General features: G+C 40.5%; 1 protein-coding gene across 10 annotated transcripts in view; it reads left to right on the top strand.

The window, feature by feature from the left end:
- Positions 1-17,347, top strand: part of LOC111243812 (uncharacterized) — a 42,102-nt gene extending 24,755 nt beyond the window's left edge. For 2 of the 10 annotated variants that reach the window (XM_086975161.1, XM_086975189.1), the window contains 9 exons: positions 1,139-1,246; positions 1,593-1,928; positions 2,476-2,701; positions 2,900-3,122; positions 3,420-3,751; positions 4,027-4,133; positions 4,941-5,153; positions 6,946-7,039; positions 12,951-17,347. In XM_086975161.1, coding sequence (XP_086831287.1) covers positions 1,139-1,246; positions 1,593-1,928; positions 2,476-2,701; positions 2,900-3,122; positions 3,420-3,751; positions 4,027-4,133; positions 4,941-5,153; positions 6,946-7,039; positions 12,951-13,367 — 2,056 coding nt within the window. In that variant the 3' untranslated portion in view covers positions 13,368-17,347. Of the gene's footprint in view, positions 1-1,138; positions 1,247-1,592; positions 1,929-2,475; positions 2,702-2,899; positions 3,123-3,419; positions 3,752-4,026; positions 4,134-4,940; positions 5,154-6,945; positions 7,040-9,131; positions 12,153-12,950 lie in introns of those variants that run through there. The other 8 variants (XM_022789955.2, XM_086975168.1, XM_022789977.2 and 5 more) reach the window with 8 other exon arrangements.
- The last annotated feature ends 332 nt before the right edge of the window (positions 17,348-17,679 follow it).

Raw genomic sequence — 17,679 nt, 5'->3', positions numbered from 1 at the left:
GCAGCCTGCAGCGTGAGGTCTGCGATCCCTACCGCTGCTCAACTCATGAAAATTTTTTGTTCTACGTACACAGGTGATCCGGAAGCACCTCACTGAGGAAAAATTATTGATTATAAACTATATCACGTTTCAGCACCAGCCTCTAGCTAATAGGAACCTCTGAAACTACATTCACTTGCCTTGATTCGGTAGTACGTCTAATAGGACTGGTCAGAGTAAAGTTTCGTATCGTGAACCATTTCACAGGTCAGGTTATTAAGTTCCTACCGGAACGGTAGAGACTTAATAACTTGGAGCACACGGCACACGTTGCTCACATCGATTGCAGCAGAAAAATTACACAAAATTTAATATGATTGTCAAGATCATTCCGAGTATTTCGGTACGTGACCTATACACGGCGAAAAACTACGTAGTCACATAATACTGAGTGAGGGCGGTAATGGTATACCACTGTATTGCGTGCGGTGTTTTACCGACACATAGAGTGGCGCAAAAGACTCTTGACAGTGTATGAATTTCTTAGCAGCGTGAGGGTCCTCCTTCAATTTTTGTTAAATTTTAGCCTTCCATTGCGTTGTCAGAAAACAAAGAACGAGACGTAAAATAAACTATCAAAAGCTCCTTGTCATGCTTTGTACGCGATGAAGCGGCTAAATATGTTTTTAATCATTGTAAAACCCCTTTGGCATTAGCTATGGCATTTTCATGGCTCTGTCCGTCCCAAAGACTGCATATCATTGCAGTCTGGTCTAAAATAATTAACAGTATATAGTTTATGAAGAAAGACTTCCAATATTTCGACACACATCGTTTATCTCCTGTCGCCCGAAGATCCTGTTCCTATAAAACAGTTTCGCCGGCCATCTTTCTGCCCTGTTTGCGGTTAGTTTCGTTCAAGTCGACCCGCAATTTTTGAACGGCGGTGTCATTCTCTGCCCCATAATTTGTTGTTTGAACTCTGGAAACCCATTTCTATAACTCTTTATTCCTAATTACGTTAGCCGCCATTGCTATGCGACGTTTTCCACCAGCCATGAATAAATTCAGTTAAATTAATGAGAGGAGCTGTACCAGAACATTTTATTGTTATAAATTCTTAATGAATTTGCTTGATTAATATTTTTTGCACCTTTAGAATGGGTGATGAGAGCGGTAGCGCGATGGCAGTAGGCGACTTGAGCCTCACGGATAACAACCAGATGCTGCACAACGAACCCGAACCCGATGGCTTACTTGATAAACTGTAAGGAACCAGCTATATTTTATAGCTTTGATGCATAATTATGAATATTAGGGATGGTAATTATCGACCCTATCGTACCCCATTATTTGAAATCTAACCTAGATGCACTGTATGTACTGATAGGTATTTAGATGAGATTACTTTAGAGGATCTATTCGCAACTTTTGTTGGTGTTTTTTGCATACACAACATTCAGCATATGTACGGTTATGCATTAGAACGAAACCGAGTTCATTAGGGATTTTCTTCCATATATTGTTGCGAGTAATTGTACCTCCTAATGTATTTCTTGTTAGCTTTAAAAACCCGTTTCCTTAACAAAAAGCAATTGTTTGTATTGCTATAGTGATTCGGATGCGTCGTTCGACCTCGGTGGGGCTAGTGGCGTCATTCTCATGAACGCAAACAATGACGTCGCAGCAGGCAATAACCTTTCTGGAGGACGAAGCGGCAACCCGGGTCTTGCTGAAAAAATGTCACCTATTGACGTTAATGGACGTGGCGGTTCGGTCTCGTCGAATGAAAAGAGTTTCGCCGAGGAGCTTCTGGCTCTGAATTACTACGGTACCGGGAGTCATTCCGGAGTGAATCCAGCTACGACGGGCGATCAGGATCAGGCAAAAATTGCTTACCTGCAGCTGCGTTTGCAGGATGCCCTGCGACAACTTGCCAATGAGAAACAGTACGTAGTGAAGAAACACATGGCCATAAGTTACAGAATTATAGATCGAATGACAGTATCAAGAGGTAGCGTAAAACCTTCAGCATGTTACGTAAATAATATGAATGCGTTCATTTATTTGTAACATACATAATTAATTCGTATCGTGAGCCGTTTGTGGTACACAATTTGTAATTACAGCTGAATCCTACGGTAGCCTAAGTGGAACGAATTTTTAAGGAGTACGTTTCACGTACTCCTTGTATTGAATTACTCAGCATGACGATATGATGCATGCTGGAAAAACACCCTCTAGTTGTTTATCGATGTGTGATAAACAGCGCCGCACGCTTTGTTATTATTTAAAGCAATCACAAATCACTACTATTCTTTATGCCGCCTTAGAAAGCAAACCCAGTTTTGTTCTTGGCTAGACATGGCAACTGAAACTCTTCATTTCTCCATCGAGAACGAGCCATCTAAAGCAACGAACGGTGACGGGTGTGACACGATGTAGCCATTACATTTTCCTCTATTTATAAGGAGTCTCTTTTGTTGGTCGTTGTAGGGAGAATGAGCGGCTGAACTCTAATTTAGCCGTTCTGGCGAGTGGCCATCATGAAGCGGCAGCTGTAACTGTAGCAGCGGCCGCCTCAGGCACTCGAGAAAACGGCGAGGCCTTAAGCGATCAGATAGCCAGTAGTACATGCACAGAGGCTCAAGACGGCGACCCTCTCGCCATAGGCATTGGCGAGTTCGAGGCAGAGGAAAAAATACAAATGCTGCAGGTCAAGGTAGGTAAATAAAAACACACGCGTATAAGCACATGTGGCTGTCACGGTAAACATGTTTGTTTTGTTATGACCGCAAGGATCACCTTGAAATATTGTCATGCACGGTAGAAGGCATTTTGAAGTATCTGAAAACCCGCGCAATATTGTACGTAGTTGTACGAAAGTTTCCCTGTATTGTACTATTATTTCGTTTGACAGCTTGAAAAGCTTCAAGAGGAAAACGCAGCCGAATGGCAAAAATGTGAGCGGTTAGAGTCAGAAAAGAGTGCCCTAGAACGTGAGAACAAAAGATTGAAGATCCGTATTCTTGAGCTTGAGGACGTCGAGGGCGCCCAGACGGGCGGCGCAACTCTGCAGACGCCAGCTGGCCAGGGCGGAGGATCTACTTGCAACACGGGATCAACGTCCAGCTCTAGCGAAGGTAGATGCGAAAATTTCATTAAATCAATCAATATATGAAATTTTATCGATTAATACAAAACATGCATTTTATCTTACGCAAAAACGTAGCTGCACGCTCCGGTCACGTATAAAATAAGTGTTTTGCTGACATTAACGAGATCTTTATAGCGGAATCTGATTTTTCTGCACCTCAGAATAGCTTTGTCATCATCTCAACTCACTACCGTGATGATTTTTGTTTATAAAGTGTTTGTTGTGTACTTTATTGACGTACGTCCAATTGGGTCATGTATATGTCTGGTAAATGACTTGCCAGGTATCGGTTCCATGGGAACGTGTGGAACCGGAGATCTGTCGGGTGTAGCCGGAAATGCCCTTCCAAATTCGGCATGTGCAGTCCAAGTTAACAGCAATGGACAACAAATGATAATCACAGCTGGTCAGGCGGGAAGTGGTATTCAAAGCAAAATTCACCAAGAGCTGGCGCAGGCACACCAAAAGTACGAAAAGTTGAAACGAGTCCTACAGGACAAAACTGTTGAATTGGGTCACGCTTTGCGGCGAGCGGACGCCTTTGAACAAGAAGTCAAGAAGCTCCGGTCGCGAATCGAAGAGCTCAAGGCAATGCTGGGAGCTGCCCAGGATGAGGTGGGTCAAATAAAGGAACTATTATTACTTAAAACCTTCTAGTGGAGCATAATTTTTTGTCATGCTCCTTGCGTACATGCGCGCCAATGAACATACAAAGAGATATGTACATTTCAAGCGTCCGTTAGTGTCTACGGGCAGTTGTAGGTCGATAACAGCGCTTATTGATGAGATCGTGGCCGCCTTTCCTTCAGTGGTCCCTCGAATCAAAACTTGTTTGCCGTATGTGATTAAAGTGTCTCACAGTTCCATATTTGTTTCACTCCTCTTTTCAGCTTGATTCAAATCAAGCCAGCGTACGTAAACTTATCAATCGAAATAAAGAGTTGGAGCTCGTGGTTAATAAGCTTCGGCAGGAAAACACCCAGTTGGAAGCCCAAAGGTAAATCTTTTTTACAATCTAACTATATCGTAATGTGCATTAATGTTAGGGAACATCGACGTGAGTGTGAGTCTACAGCGCTGGTACAAAGGCTTTGGTATCGTTTAGTTAATGTTTTTTTTTCTACAATAGAATGATTAGAATGTGTTGCTTGGCATTGGACTGCGGGACGCGTTTTGATCCGTCGTCGTACGTAGACAAACATGCTCAATGTGGGGTCCATACCACGGGCAATAGGTGACTACCCCCAATCTCTTTCAAGGTGTTAATGTATAGCAGTTGTAAAACGGAAGCAATCAGTTACTTTGTAGTCTGTCTTTCGGTAGCCTTATTGATCCCAGTTTAGTAGTAAGAGGCGCCCAAAAAGTTCCATAATGTTATATTAGTTTATTAAAATAATCAACAAAAACGTTTAACATGGAGATGCAAAAGAATCCATCACATTCGTTACACGGATACAGGTCGCCCTAGACAGTCAATAGAACTATTTTCTTAGACCGTGATTATGACCGGCACGTCTGACGGCGTTAAAGAGCTGCATCCGCATATTGTATGAATAAACAAAAAGACTAAATACATTTTCTGTCTGAGAGTCTTTTCAATAAGTAAGTTAATTTACCTGTCTGCCTATGGTCTTACCTGGCGTCCCGTGCCTGACTGTACTTAGCTACGCGTATAAATTTGCATTATTGGCGTCGTCGTTTCGCTGGTGAACGAATATGTTGTCAATTTTGATTGGTGATTTCCATGTTGGGCGCATCTCTTCAGTCATCTTTATTGTCTATCTTCTTTTTCTTTTGGTGCTAGCGCGGTGCCAGTTGGGACAGATGGCGCTGACCTCTGTTCTTCGACACCAGCGAGCTGCCTGTTGACGGCAGACGTATCTCCTTCTTCTAACGAACCCAGTACGGGTATCGAGGACGAGGTAACAAGTCAACGGGCCAGTCATCCAGAGACAACAAAGCAAACAACTCATTTAGAGCCTATTCAACAGTCACCCTTCATCAACCATCCTATCGTGTGCGAGTTTTCATAGCACTTCATTTTTTTTCTGCCAGCCTTTCTGATAGCTTTCACGACCTTCTTTCCACATTATACAGCTCCAGCCTGCTGAACCAATTACCTGCGCTTTGTGCTGTTTACGAAGCTCCATCAGGGACGCCCATTAAACGATGAATTTTGCGTAGGCGTAAATTAAGCCAGTTAAGAACGCTTTTTTGTTTTTAAAGGAGTTGTCCTCCAAGGATTCCAATGATACCCTGACAATGGGCGGAATTAAGCAGCGTGACCCTAGGAGCAGTGTTAGATTCGCGCTAGGACGCAATAATTAGTGTCCGAACACGGTACAACACGGTACAATCCAATGACATATAACAGAGCTATGTAGGTAGCAAGCAAGTTGTCTTAAAGCAGTTATTTAGATGGGTAGATTGTTTGGAGGGAAGAGCCGGACCGGTAACCGCTGACTCAACCGTCACATTATGCAACGCATGACTCACACTTCGTTTGAATTTATTACTACATTTACTTAAGTAGCAAACGTACATTTTGAATAATTGTTCGGAATTAACCATATAAGTTAGCTAGAAAATGGGTTGGCAACGGTTACTCGGAGCTTACTGTCCGTCCACTCATTAATTGTTTATTATTTAATCTGCAGTTCTTTGAAGGTTGACAAATTATGTTGTATAAAGTCGGATTTTGTGTTTACTCAGATTGCTAGACGCGATATTTAGCCGCTCCCTGCCCCTATTGCCGATAATTGTTGATTCGGCTTTTCTAGATTTAAAACTCATCGTACCCTATGGTCACTGCTTATGCTTGGTTAATTGTGCTGTTTGTGCTTAGTTTTCCACATAGAATCCTCGTAGCTCATTGTCCTGTATGAATTAAGAACGTTTACAAAATATTGCACCAGAACTACTGGTGCAATGTTTAAATCGAATAACGTTCTTAATGTCTGTTTTGTTCGTTTGAGCGCCCGCTTTTATGCAGCTCCCTATGGAAGCATATCTATCACCCGGGTGTTCTTAGAACCCCTATAAGAAAAAACATCGATAACTGCATAAACAGTCTTTATACGACGGTTCTCGAATTCTTCTTCTTAATGCCCAATAGGGGCAGTTCCAAAGTAGATTTTATGACGTCTTCTATATAACCTTGAAGTTAGTAGCACCTTTCGTACCTGATTATTTGACTTGCGTGTGCCTATACGAGTTGTTGGAGTTAGACAGACAAAGGATCATTTTAATAATTCTATTATATATAATCAAGCGTTGTATATATACTCATATATAGGGTGTTTGACCCGTAGCATATGAGATTGACAGTCGTACTTTATCCCTGTAAAAATACTTGAGACCTAAATGCATATTTAATTTATTTAGTATCGTACAATCACCCAGTTTAGAACCTAATTCAAAGAGATCTGTTTGTGCATCGATTTATTGATTTAAAATGAAATCAAGTGTTTCCTTTGTAAAATGAACCAGTTTTTACGGCAGTGACTTTTTTGACATAAGCCGCTTGGGAAGAGATTTGTGTGGGCCTTCCGCCACAAGTTCTTAAACGATTCCAATATGCTTCGTTTAGCCAATGCACTAATGCCAAATAAGAGCTGCAAGTAAGTTAGTGATCCAATTCTAATGCTTGCGCCTATCAAACTTAGTTTCGTTTCTGTTCTAACACTTGCGTTTTTTCTTCCCATGTATTCGTTGTCATGGTCGCATTTCCGCCTACATTACTAATGTTATTCGATTGTTCATCAAAACGGATAATTTCTTGCCGTGAACTCACTCATTCTTCAATTCAGTCGACTGAACAACCTCCAGAGCCCGCACCAGCGATCCAACTCGCTTCGGGCTCCGAAGAGTCCCAAAAGCAAACTGCCCATTCCCCAGTCAAAGGTGAGTTAAGCGGCTTACGTATTAGGTTAAAGGGAACGTTTCGGCACATCTTTACTGAAGAGAAAACTTGACTAAATTTTATTCCTGTAACTACAAGTTATTCCACATATATATATATATATATATATTCTCTCATCGTCCACAGTCTTTTCCCATCCGTTGTCCAATTTATTCGTTCGTTTCTCGCCCGAAATTTTCAGGTCTCATGTTGAGAACCCATTCGAATTTTTATAATGTCAAATATGCGGTTCCTAATTTTATTTGCTATCGAATGGCAAGGATACAGGTTCAGATAGTATGGAAAGCGTTACAAAACCTTTCACTCGAGTTCAAGTGGGCAGCTTTGACGATGTTTACTCTGTATGGCCTTGCATTGTCATAACCTGACCTTGTTTGTCAGGCCTTTTCTCTTGAATAGCCTGACTGGCTCAATGCAGTTGGCCAAATATGGTTCGTAGGAAGCGATAACCAATGAGTTTCGCATTCGTAATCTCACTAAACCCAAAGTATATTCTTTTTTTGGATAAAGATCTGCTTAGGTCTTAAGTCTTCGCTTCTCTTCTAAAGCCTTCAATTCTGGTCTCTAGTTCATGTTGACATGCAGATACCTCTTGTGATTGTCGGTGACAAGTCTGTACAGAAATCGGTCCTTGTGGCTGCGTAATGCTCGGCACCGCCCGAGATATTGCAATTTAACATTATAATAAATATAATACATAATGCTTCATTGGATTCAGAGGATTCATGAGGTACCCACACTGCAAGTTCCTGTATAAAGCCATCTTTTAGACCGCTTCAGAAGTTGGTTGTCGACCATGCTTCTTTAAAAATGCCTTCAAACGGTCGTTATTAAGCGTGGACAGTTGGCTAGAGCGAGAGGATGGGCACCCTCTAAATTCCGGATACCCTTTTTCAAGCTTGCTAAATCACTCTTACACCGTTCTTTTAACGATACCATCATTACCGTCGTGTGTAAGACAAATATCTCAAGCTGTTTCACTAGCGTTTCGACCTTTTTTCCATTTGAAACATTCGTCATTGATAGGGTGTTTCGAGTCGAAATTACACTTGCAGCACAATACCGTTATTGTATGCTGATAAAATAAGGAAGCGTTTTCGAACAATGCGTGAGAAATAAACAATAAGTGAATGGAAGTGGAAAACAAAAGTTACCAAATAGGAAACTTACTTTCCCACCTAATACATATCACTAAAAAAAAAGATGTGCACTCGGCTAGCTTTATTTTCGCCTAGTCTAAGGTGCTGTATTTGGTAAAATTTTTGGAGAAAAGCTACAATTTTGACTAAGCATCTAAGAACTATATAGTAGCGCTTTAGATGTGAACGTATGTTTGGGAATGGCATGATGCAAATTACAGGTAGCCAATGACACGGTGAAGTATAGCTAAACGAAGTCATACCGATGTGATGCGAAAATGATGTTAAACACCTGTTATACCATTTGTAGTTCGTTTGCCTGACCGGCATCTTGTTGCATCCGTATTACTCATATGGGACTTTGTCAGTTTAAGAAAATATTTTATTTTCGATCCGAGCTTAAAAATCATAATTACATTTTAAAAACGCATGGAAATAGCCGACCCACCTACGACAAGCATAATTGGATAAGGTAGTGGATCGCATCGGGCTTCAAATCATACGCTTTTGTTATAGAAAAGAAAATCCGGTTCTTTCTATATTATTGCTCGAATTTTCGAAGAATCGTACAGAATCTGAAGCTCCACAGCTTCCGTTGACTGACCAAAAGATCATCATTACTAGGTTTGCATAGTACGGTGTGATGGGCATATAACCACTGCTAGTATAATTGTTTGTCCTGAACATATAGATATTAAACTTTATTTTTTTTCAATGAAAATGTCCTTATTTCTTTTTAATACCCTTGAAAGTACAGTAATTTTATTCATTTTGGTTGTAATGCCTGTTGTTATGTCGTTTTCTCTCTATTTATTTGCCATTTTTTTTATCCTCTATGCTGTTATGCATATGTGTGTATTGTTCGTGTTTTTGTGTGTACGTTTGCTTGTTGTGTCTGTTTTGTTCGTCTTATTGGTTTGGCGCATCCTTTCAGCGAGTATTTCCGGCCCGGCTTGGACGTCAATCTTCCGACCTCTCGTCCGGCCCAAGCGTGGGTCTTTCCCGCTCGCCCACCTCTCCCCTTCTGCCCCCACTGGCTCGATTCAGTCCCCGGGAATTGGAACCCCTGGTACCCCTGTTCTCTGGACTTCACCACGTACCACGCTTTCCGGCGGCAACAGGCCACGCCAAAGTTAACAGCACTTCTAGCAGCAGCAATAATCGCAAGCCTAGTAGTAGTAGCAGCAGCGGCGGCGGCGGCGGCGGCGGCAGCAGTGCTAATAACGGAAACAACAATAACAATAAAAATAGCAATAGTAAATCAAGCAGCAATGTCATCTGCTTCCTCTGAGCAGACAGCAATATCGTCTGCTACACATACGAAGACGAATATATTAATAACATCTATGTAACGTAAAAGATAAATGAATATTTTAGAAAAAAAAGTACTAGCATAAAGAGATGAGGAAAAAGCAAATCATTAACAATATCACCAAATGCAGGAAATATTGCAAAGAGCATCTATCGGTAAATGCATGCCATAATGCTACAGTTTAACGATGACTCGGAACTGTAAACAACAATTTCTAAAACTCTCCAGGTTTTCCGATCTAAATTTCCAGATCTGAATCTGCCTGACTGCTCTACCTTATTTCGCGTTAATAATGACTAATTTGAATTTGACTTGGGTAATTATGGGAAAAAAAATTACCATATTACTCTACGGCGCCGCAGGATGTAAGTGTACGCATCGAGGTGTAAGCAGGGCGCACACACCTCGGAATTAAGCCAATCTAATACATACTATACATGAAAGGGTCTTTGATTAACTCATGGGTGCTTAGAATGCTTATAGAATCGTTGTAGCCTATGATGCGAGATGGAAGATCGAAAAATCAACCGCTCATCATTGACGCGGATAGTTATAGCACTACATACACTGAAGTCCACATTGACTGATGACCGGACTCGTTAACCGTTAATTTATTTTTAAGGCATTTTAAGCAAAATAGACAGTATTTTAGCAACTTAAGTGAAACGCTTTTTGCGGCAAGCAGACATTACTCCGCGTGATAGTTTAGTGGGTAACGTATTTGCGTGCTAATGTTAGGGACACGTTGCGGTCTAGGTACGAACCCATAGGGCATAGACATACGGTACGTTTCGTGATGGCTACGAGCCAGCCAGCCGTCCGTCTGATGGAATGCCTAACGGCGATACTGGACGTAAAACTCGAAACACAGAGACGTAGTTATTTTCAAAGACAGAAATAAAAAAAACAGGTCCATGCAAAAGGGCAATTTCCTTTTGCCCGTCCCTTAAAAAGTAAAAACAAAAACGTAAAAAAACCGTACTTCCATTACATGTAATATATCTACCTAGATAACAGCTAGTACCATTTTTGGGTAACAGTAACGGTTGTGTAGCCGCAAATCAGTAGTTAGGCGTCATTATTGTTAGGATTGTTTGGCCAATTATAATTATTTAAAATATATTTATATTTATATGACGGTAAACGTTTAACGTCAATGTTGAAACCGAGACAAAATTACAGGGTTTTTTTTTAACGGCGTTACTTATTCTTACTGTGCAAACGAGTCCTCAAAATCACCTTTTGGATATAGCATCAAAAAATCCTACTAGAAATCTAGCCAAAGTGGGTGCTGTTGGACCTGTCTGCGGTTACTCCAACGGATTTGGTAACGATTTGCCAGAGCAGGCTTTGAACCAGGAAGGCCCGCATGCTTATGATTACCATGGCAACGCAGTGAAAGAGACGCAATTTAGCCACCCAAACCACGCTGTCTCTAACATTGATGTTACTGTAATATGCACAAAGGACAATCTGTGCAAGGTGTCCGTCTACTTGATGGTTATAGCTGGCTGCATGAATCAACGGATGGCCGTATAAACTCTACAGTTACTTCTCAAAAAATATATTACTGCTTAGAGCAGACAAAAAAAAGTCAGTTTAAGAAAATGGCAGCGTGTTTACGCCGCGCTCCACCTGTGAATCAGTTGAAGCGTAATATTTACTCGAAATGCTTAGAATGAGTTCGTGGAACTGTAGACGGTGATGGGGGAGCATAAGCGACTATATACGACTCAGCCGAAGCGTAGGTACTAACGGGTATACCTCGTACGTCGCTTACATATTAGTGAGAAATGTTGAAAAGTTTTATAACCAATGTTTACATATATACAATACCGACATAAACACGTTCAGAGGTACAGAAAGGAAAAATGGAAGGGACCAATGGTGTTTCAAATCAGTAAGCACCGGTTATGTTTGCGGTGTTCTAGATCCCGCAGTAAAAAAATATTGGTAAAAGTAAAAATTAAAAAAAAAACACGGACGCCTCATATCAGTTCAATAAACTTGGTAACCAACTTTTAAACAAAAGCCACAGTAGAGCCCCTGTGAGTACCTCAACACATTATACAGGGGCCATAGGACAGCGATTCGAAGCAGGCCAGGCCGAAGGAGACGGCAGAAATCAGGGGGAAAAAGTTTACGCACAGACACGTGCACATGAACGAAGGCGTTCGCCTGAAGACAGAAACAGAAAAACAACCAATACTCAGATAGTATGCCTGAAAAATTTTATGAAAAATAGAAAAAAATATCGAGAAAAATGTGTCGATAATGCTACGTCTATGGCTAGCGGTGCTAAATGTCTCATCTTTACTTTGGCGCAAAGTTAGAGTCACTGCAGAAAACAGCGGAAGTTAGCAAAGTTAGTCAAGTTGTACAAAAGGAAAACTAGAAACTTTCTAAAAATCTCATTTTTCTTTTGAACGAATAAGTTAGAAAAGGGCGAAAAAGCTTTTAATAGCTGTCAGGATGATGTGTTATTTATGGTGAGTTTACCAGTATTCTATTTATATATACAACTAATATATATATATATTTTTTTTTGCGAGGACATAGACTTGCTCACTTGTGAAAATTACAAAAAGCCGACAAACAAATAAACGGTGAACCTTCGTATGTGGTAACTATAACGAAATGATATCCGCAGAGTTTTTATTTGGTTTTGATATTTTAATTGTTTTAATGAATTAATTACGCTTGCCCTGATGACGATAATTTCCAGTCGCATGATACGATAAGCCATAGGTATATAGGATATATAAAACCCAAATGTATTTTCTTGTCTAATATATAACAATTTTAGAAGTGAACGTTACGATAGATATGGATATTGAAATGAGAGGTAAACGAAATCGAGCTTGAGTGTTGAAGCTGAATTTATGGAAATAGTGCCTCAAAACCGCCTCACTGCTTAAGTACGCTTAGGATTTGATGGCATATAGTAACTTTTGGTTAATTCCCAATATGAACTTTTATCTATCATTTGAAATTCACGTAATAACGTATAAGATCATTGCTCCGCAAAACAAAATACCTGTATACGGAATATCATTGAAAAATATGGGAAATGTTTTGCGAACTCTATAGACAAATGCTCCTTTCGACAATTAAACCCTAATTAAATACGGCTAATGAAAATAAATAGTATTACCAATAAACGGCAATCCAAGAAAATCTGCAGTACTTGTCCTTGCATACTGTTACTTCACCAATGGAATTCTGTGAAGATCGCAATTATCGAGACAGATTCAAAAAAGATCTGCAAAAAAAATCCCGTCACTTCGTTACACGCCACTTTCTCTCTATCAAATTTAACCGATCCAGGGCACCTATGCCTTCCGCGGAGAGAATCGAGAAAAATCCTTTTGACTTACTTATATTGCATTGATCTTGTTCATTCTGTCTGTTGTTGTGTTTTCGACCATCGTTTACCACCAGATACCACAGACGCCACCTTCCACCCGGAGGAGTTCACATTCAGTGACGATTGCCGATCCTCGGGCCAGGAGCCTCCCACGACCCCTGTTTCAGAGACAGAACAGCGGTGCGAACTGCAAGACCAGCAATTGCGGCAAAATACTGCAGTCGACTCGTCTCAGTCCAAACAACAGCTTTTCGAACAGCATAGCCCATCGACAGCAACAATTTTCCCAACATCAGCCGACAGCGCAACCGAAGAAGCCGACTCCGATGCCGCGAGGGGCTAAAGACAAGGACTCATCAAACGAGAAGGACCCCAAAGAAAGTCCAGTGATGACGAGGCGTCTCCCAGTTCGAGGGAATAGAACCGGCCTTGAAGAACTGTCACCCAGTCCGAGATACCTCAGTGACACCTCGGATCACGACTTCTTTTGAGGCGGATAATTCGATTCCTCTCAACTGAGTTTGCGAATGCCGTAACGCTTTGTAGAATTTTTACTATTGTATAACATTAACTTGCCGAATATAGCTTTACAGAGACATCTATCGGTCATGACCAATAATGCCCGCATAATAATTTTTTTATAACACACTTGTCCAAGATTACCGATTCTATTAATTGTAGTTATAGATGTCGACCAGGTCTTCCACAGACGTGTGCGCGAGCTTAGCACTTATAACGTACATTAGTGACATAGAAGAATCTTGAGGGGAAAGAGTTCTAGTCGAGTCGACTTTTCGAATCGACCCTGTCTTTAATATACACCTGCCAATGATGAAGATGTCAATTGTCTTCCATCAGATCTTGACATCGGTTAGTTTCGTATTGGGCCAGTAGGATATTGTCATTAAGGTTCAAACTTTCGGCAATACCCGGCATAGCGCAGCGATTTGTCTTGTTTGTTTCGTTTTTTTTTGTCTTTGCTAAAATCGTGGACAAAAAACGTGTACTAGCTTTTATTACTGATACCTTAACCTTTTTCCGTAATTGCTACTATAAAAATAGATCGTAGCCAAACGATTTTCTACAGTCGTTGATGACTTGTTGTATGCTTCAACTATGTTTTGCCCTTACGACGGTATAGGCGCGGGTAGTTGGATATGGAAAAAATACGAACACGGGTATCCTTTTGGAGCACTAAACGTATACGCTGTAATACACACACACTGGTTGGAATAAAACTCCTACGCGTAATTAAATTTATTGCGGGTCACAGTAACACGCCGATGTGGTATCTTAAGCCAGAAATGTACTCATTATAACACAGAAGTGAATCACTGATGGTTCGATAGCTTACAGATAAATAGATAGATCATCGATGCTAGCGCAACACCGGTAGATCGCGTTTTTTTTTTGCGCAATTGTTTTTGATTGGATCTTTAACATAGTGACATGAATTGCACGTCAAATTCAAGGATGTAGGACGAGCTGGGTATAAACTATAAAAGCTAACTGTCAATGATTGAAGTACTAATGTAGCGTGCCTAATCAAAATACAATTCCAGCAAGATTTTGCGATGGGAGTATGAGGGAAGGGTTTTGGAAATGTCACTTGAGATGAAAATGGTGAAAATATTCCAACAACTGAAAAGAAGGCTGTATCGGTTAATGGTTTCGGTGCAATCGATCAACTGCAAGGGTGGCTTTCCTAATTAGTGTAACCCTGCTAGGCCACTTTTCACATACATTTTCCTTGACGCTCTGTCCTGTTAATCGGACTAACTGATTGCGAACGACGCGCCCAAAAGCCAGCTAAGAAATAACAAAACCCAAATATAGAAAAGTGTTGAATTTGGTTGGTTTTGAACACATATGTATGGAGATGTGTGCCTTTCTTTGTGAGGCAATTCGGCTAGATTTCAAGGTTGCCGTCATACTCAATAGCTTTTCCAGCAAAAAAGCTACTGCTAAGCAATGGATTTACAAAATTCGGGTAGAGTGATGTTCGAACGCTGAGCAAGGTCCTCTAGATAACAGTTGTTGATGCATAGAGATTTTACATAGAGTGTTTCATTATCAAGTAGAAGTGTTGAAGACAAACGGACGAACGCATCCGTGTTAATTGTGCAACAAAAATGACAATCCTGCTTTTTTCTCATCAGAAAAACAAACTAATTCGGAGAAGCAAAATAAACACGAGAGAAAGGATCGCCCGCTCTAATTATCCCTAGGTTAGACGAAGACGATATACTTTGTTAACTGACAATCGATGTTCAGACGATAAAACAGCGATTTTTTTAACCTCTCTAAAATGAAGGGGCACATGGGCCTCCACTAACGGTAGACCTTATCCCACATATGAAAGACAGGGCGAGCATCATGACGAAGCAACTCCGCTTCTGGCGAAGGAAGCAAAAGGAAACTTCACAGCTGTAGTAGCATCTACGATAACAATAATAATATATTACTGATAATACTATTCATTACGTGACATAACGCAAGCGAGATGACCAATGCAACTGAGTGCCCATAGAGGGACAAATACGAGCAAACAAAGCGGAGGCTGAAACATAATGATGAGAAGCGTCAAAACGATAGTTCAGATGAAGTACAATTTTGGCGTATGTATATTCATCCAGCGCTTTTACTTCAGCAGTTTTATTACTGATACACACACAATGACTCGCATAATCGAAGTTAAATCTGCTATTTCATCCTAACTTGACGACCTTTCACAATCAAAGCTATTCATATCTGGAAAGTTTCCCAAATTGTGGCATGGATCAAAGTGGGATCACTTTGACCATGTAACTGCCATGATCCTCACACAATTTATCATATTCATTTCGTTTCCAAATCTCACCACTGGATCAAAGAGCCATTCTGTGCGCCTATAAGGGACACTGCAAGAGCTCGGCCGATCGAGGGATTTTATATAGTTGCACTATATTCAATCTAGCTAACGAATATATAATTATTATAGCAATATAACATTCTTATTAATAGAGAACATGCGTAAGTCGACCTATAATCGATACTCATCGCAGATTAAATCGAGTTATGGTGCCCTCGATCCTGTATCGCTTTCGCTGAACAGGCCATAAAAAAAACACCAGAAAAGTACTTACAACCATTGCTTCTGCGACATTTACGGATATATGACCGTTTTTGCTAAACGGCAGGGGAAGACAGAGAGACAGAAGACACGGGCGTCGCACGAGGCAAGAGGGGTTGGGGAACGAAAATGCTTTCAGGAATATTTTTGTAACCATCGTCAATTGACAAAACGCCGGGGGATGGGGGGACTAAAGAGCAAAAGGTAAAAGGGGGGTAATTATAAACAGACAGCAATAGCATATCCAGCGGCTGGACCAACCATTTACTGCGTACCTTAACAAACCCCTGTCCTGTGTTCGAGTAGTATGGAGCAGGATAATTATCGTAAAATGCATTGTAAAGAAATGACGAGACTAAGATATAGAACGCATAAAAATGATGAGTCAAACTGAAAGAAAGAATGCAGGGGGTAAGCACAGGAGGAAACATTCATGGGGTATAGAAGATAGGAACTACCTATCATCAATGGAATACCTTCGTTGATTACAGATCTCACATCCGGATGACCTGTATGGAGAACGACAATGGCAGAAAAAAATTATAGTACAGTAAAAAAAAAAAAAAAAAGATAAATACTTACGTTGGTAACATCTGGTCGTATTAGTCATAATGACAATATAGGATGAACAAACAGTTACTGTGTAGCTCACGAAGCAGGTAGTTTACGACTAGAGGATCATCAAAACATCGCCAGTTTACCGATCTGTTCTCTGACCGCATACCTACTTCTTGGTTCTCCTCAAATAACGCTAAAAGATGTAGTCTACCGCCAAGTTCACCTTAACTATTATATGTACTAATTTTCTCGATACAAGTCTAACAGTCTTTTTCTGGCCGAACCGAGTGGCCGTGCAATTGACCACACCTATCTGAGGTCCTTAATCGTCGTTACTTCACAAAAAAAAAGTCTTGTTTGTCAGTTTGTCTCGGATGCTTATACACCTGCCCTTTTACCAACAAAGGCCCTTTTAGAAGGTCGGTAAAATGCCTAATACCTTCGTACAGATCCGAGGAGGCAAAACGGATCGAGCTCAGCGGAAGACAGAGAATCTTCATGGATGACGTTAAAATCTGAGAAACAACAGATCGACAGGGAGCATAATGTTGCGGCATATTGGAATCGTGCTCTAGCTTAGTTTTTAGCCAGTCTAATAAAATAGCGCACCAATCTGTAAGGTGCTTTGAAATGTATCGAGACGAAATAATACATAATATCCTAGCTGTCGACCCAAGCGGGTGGGCAGAGGAAACTCTAATGGAATAGATCTACCGCTTACTTAAGAGTTGGCAAAAACAAATACTACAGATATAATATTGATAAAGCCAATAATACAATTACAATATCTTCAGTAAGAAATCCGTGTTTTTATGTGCATGTTATAGATACATAGAGAAGGTATAGAGGACATACAGCAAATTTAATAGATACGCTTACGTAGAAAAGTCAGCAGAATATAGGAAATAGAGAGGTATCAAAATATTATTAATCCATTGAATTTAACGATAGTGATAACAACGATGTAACTTCACAATCTGTTTTATTATTACATGAAAATCGTGCATGTGAATCAGGCCATTGTTGATTAGAAACCTATTCCATGAGCTTGCCTTACTCATTACCAATGAACGTAATCAAGAATAAGAATAGGGTTATAGGGTAATTAAAATGTATGTAAATAAACTATCCCA

Source organism: Varroa destructor, unplaced genomic scaffold, assembly GCF_002443255.2.
Source record: "Varroa destructor unplaced genomic scaffold, Vdes_3.0 BEIS01000001.1, whole genome shotgun sequence".
Classification (NCBI taxonomy): domain Eukaryota; kingdom Metazoa; phylum Arthropoda; class Arachnida; order Mesostigmata; family Varroidae; genus Varroa; species Varroa destructor.
The sequence above is the reverse complement of the archived record's forward strand: the minus strand, read 5'-3'. Positions and strand labels throughout refer to the sequence as shown.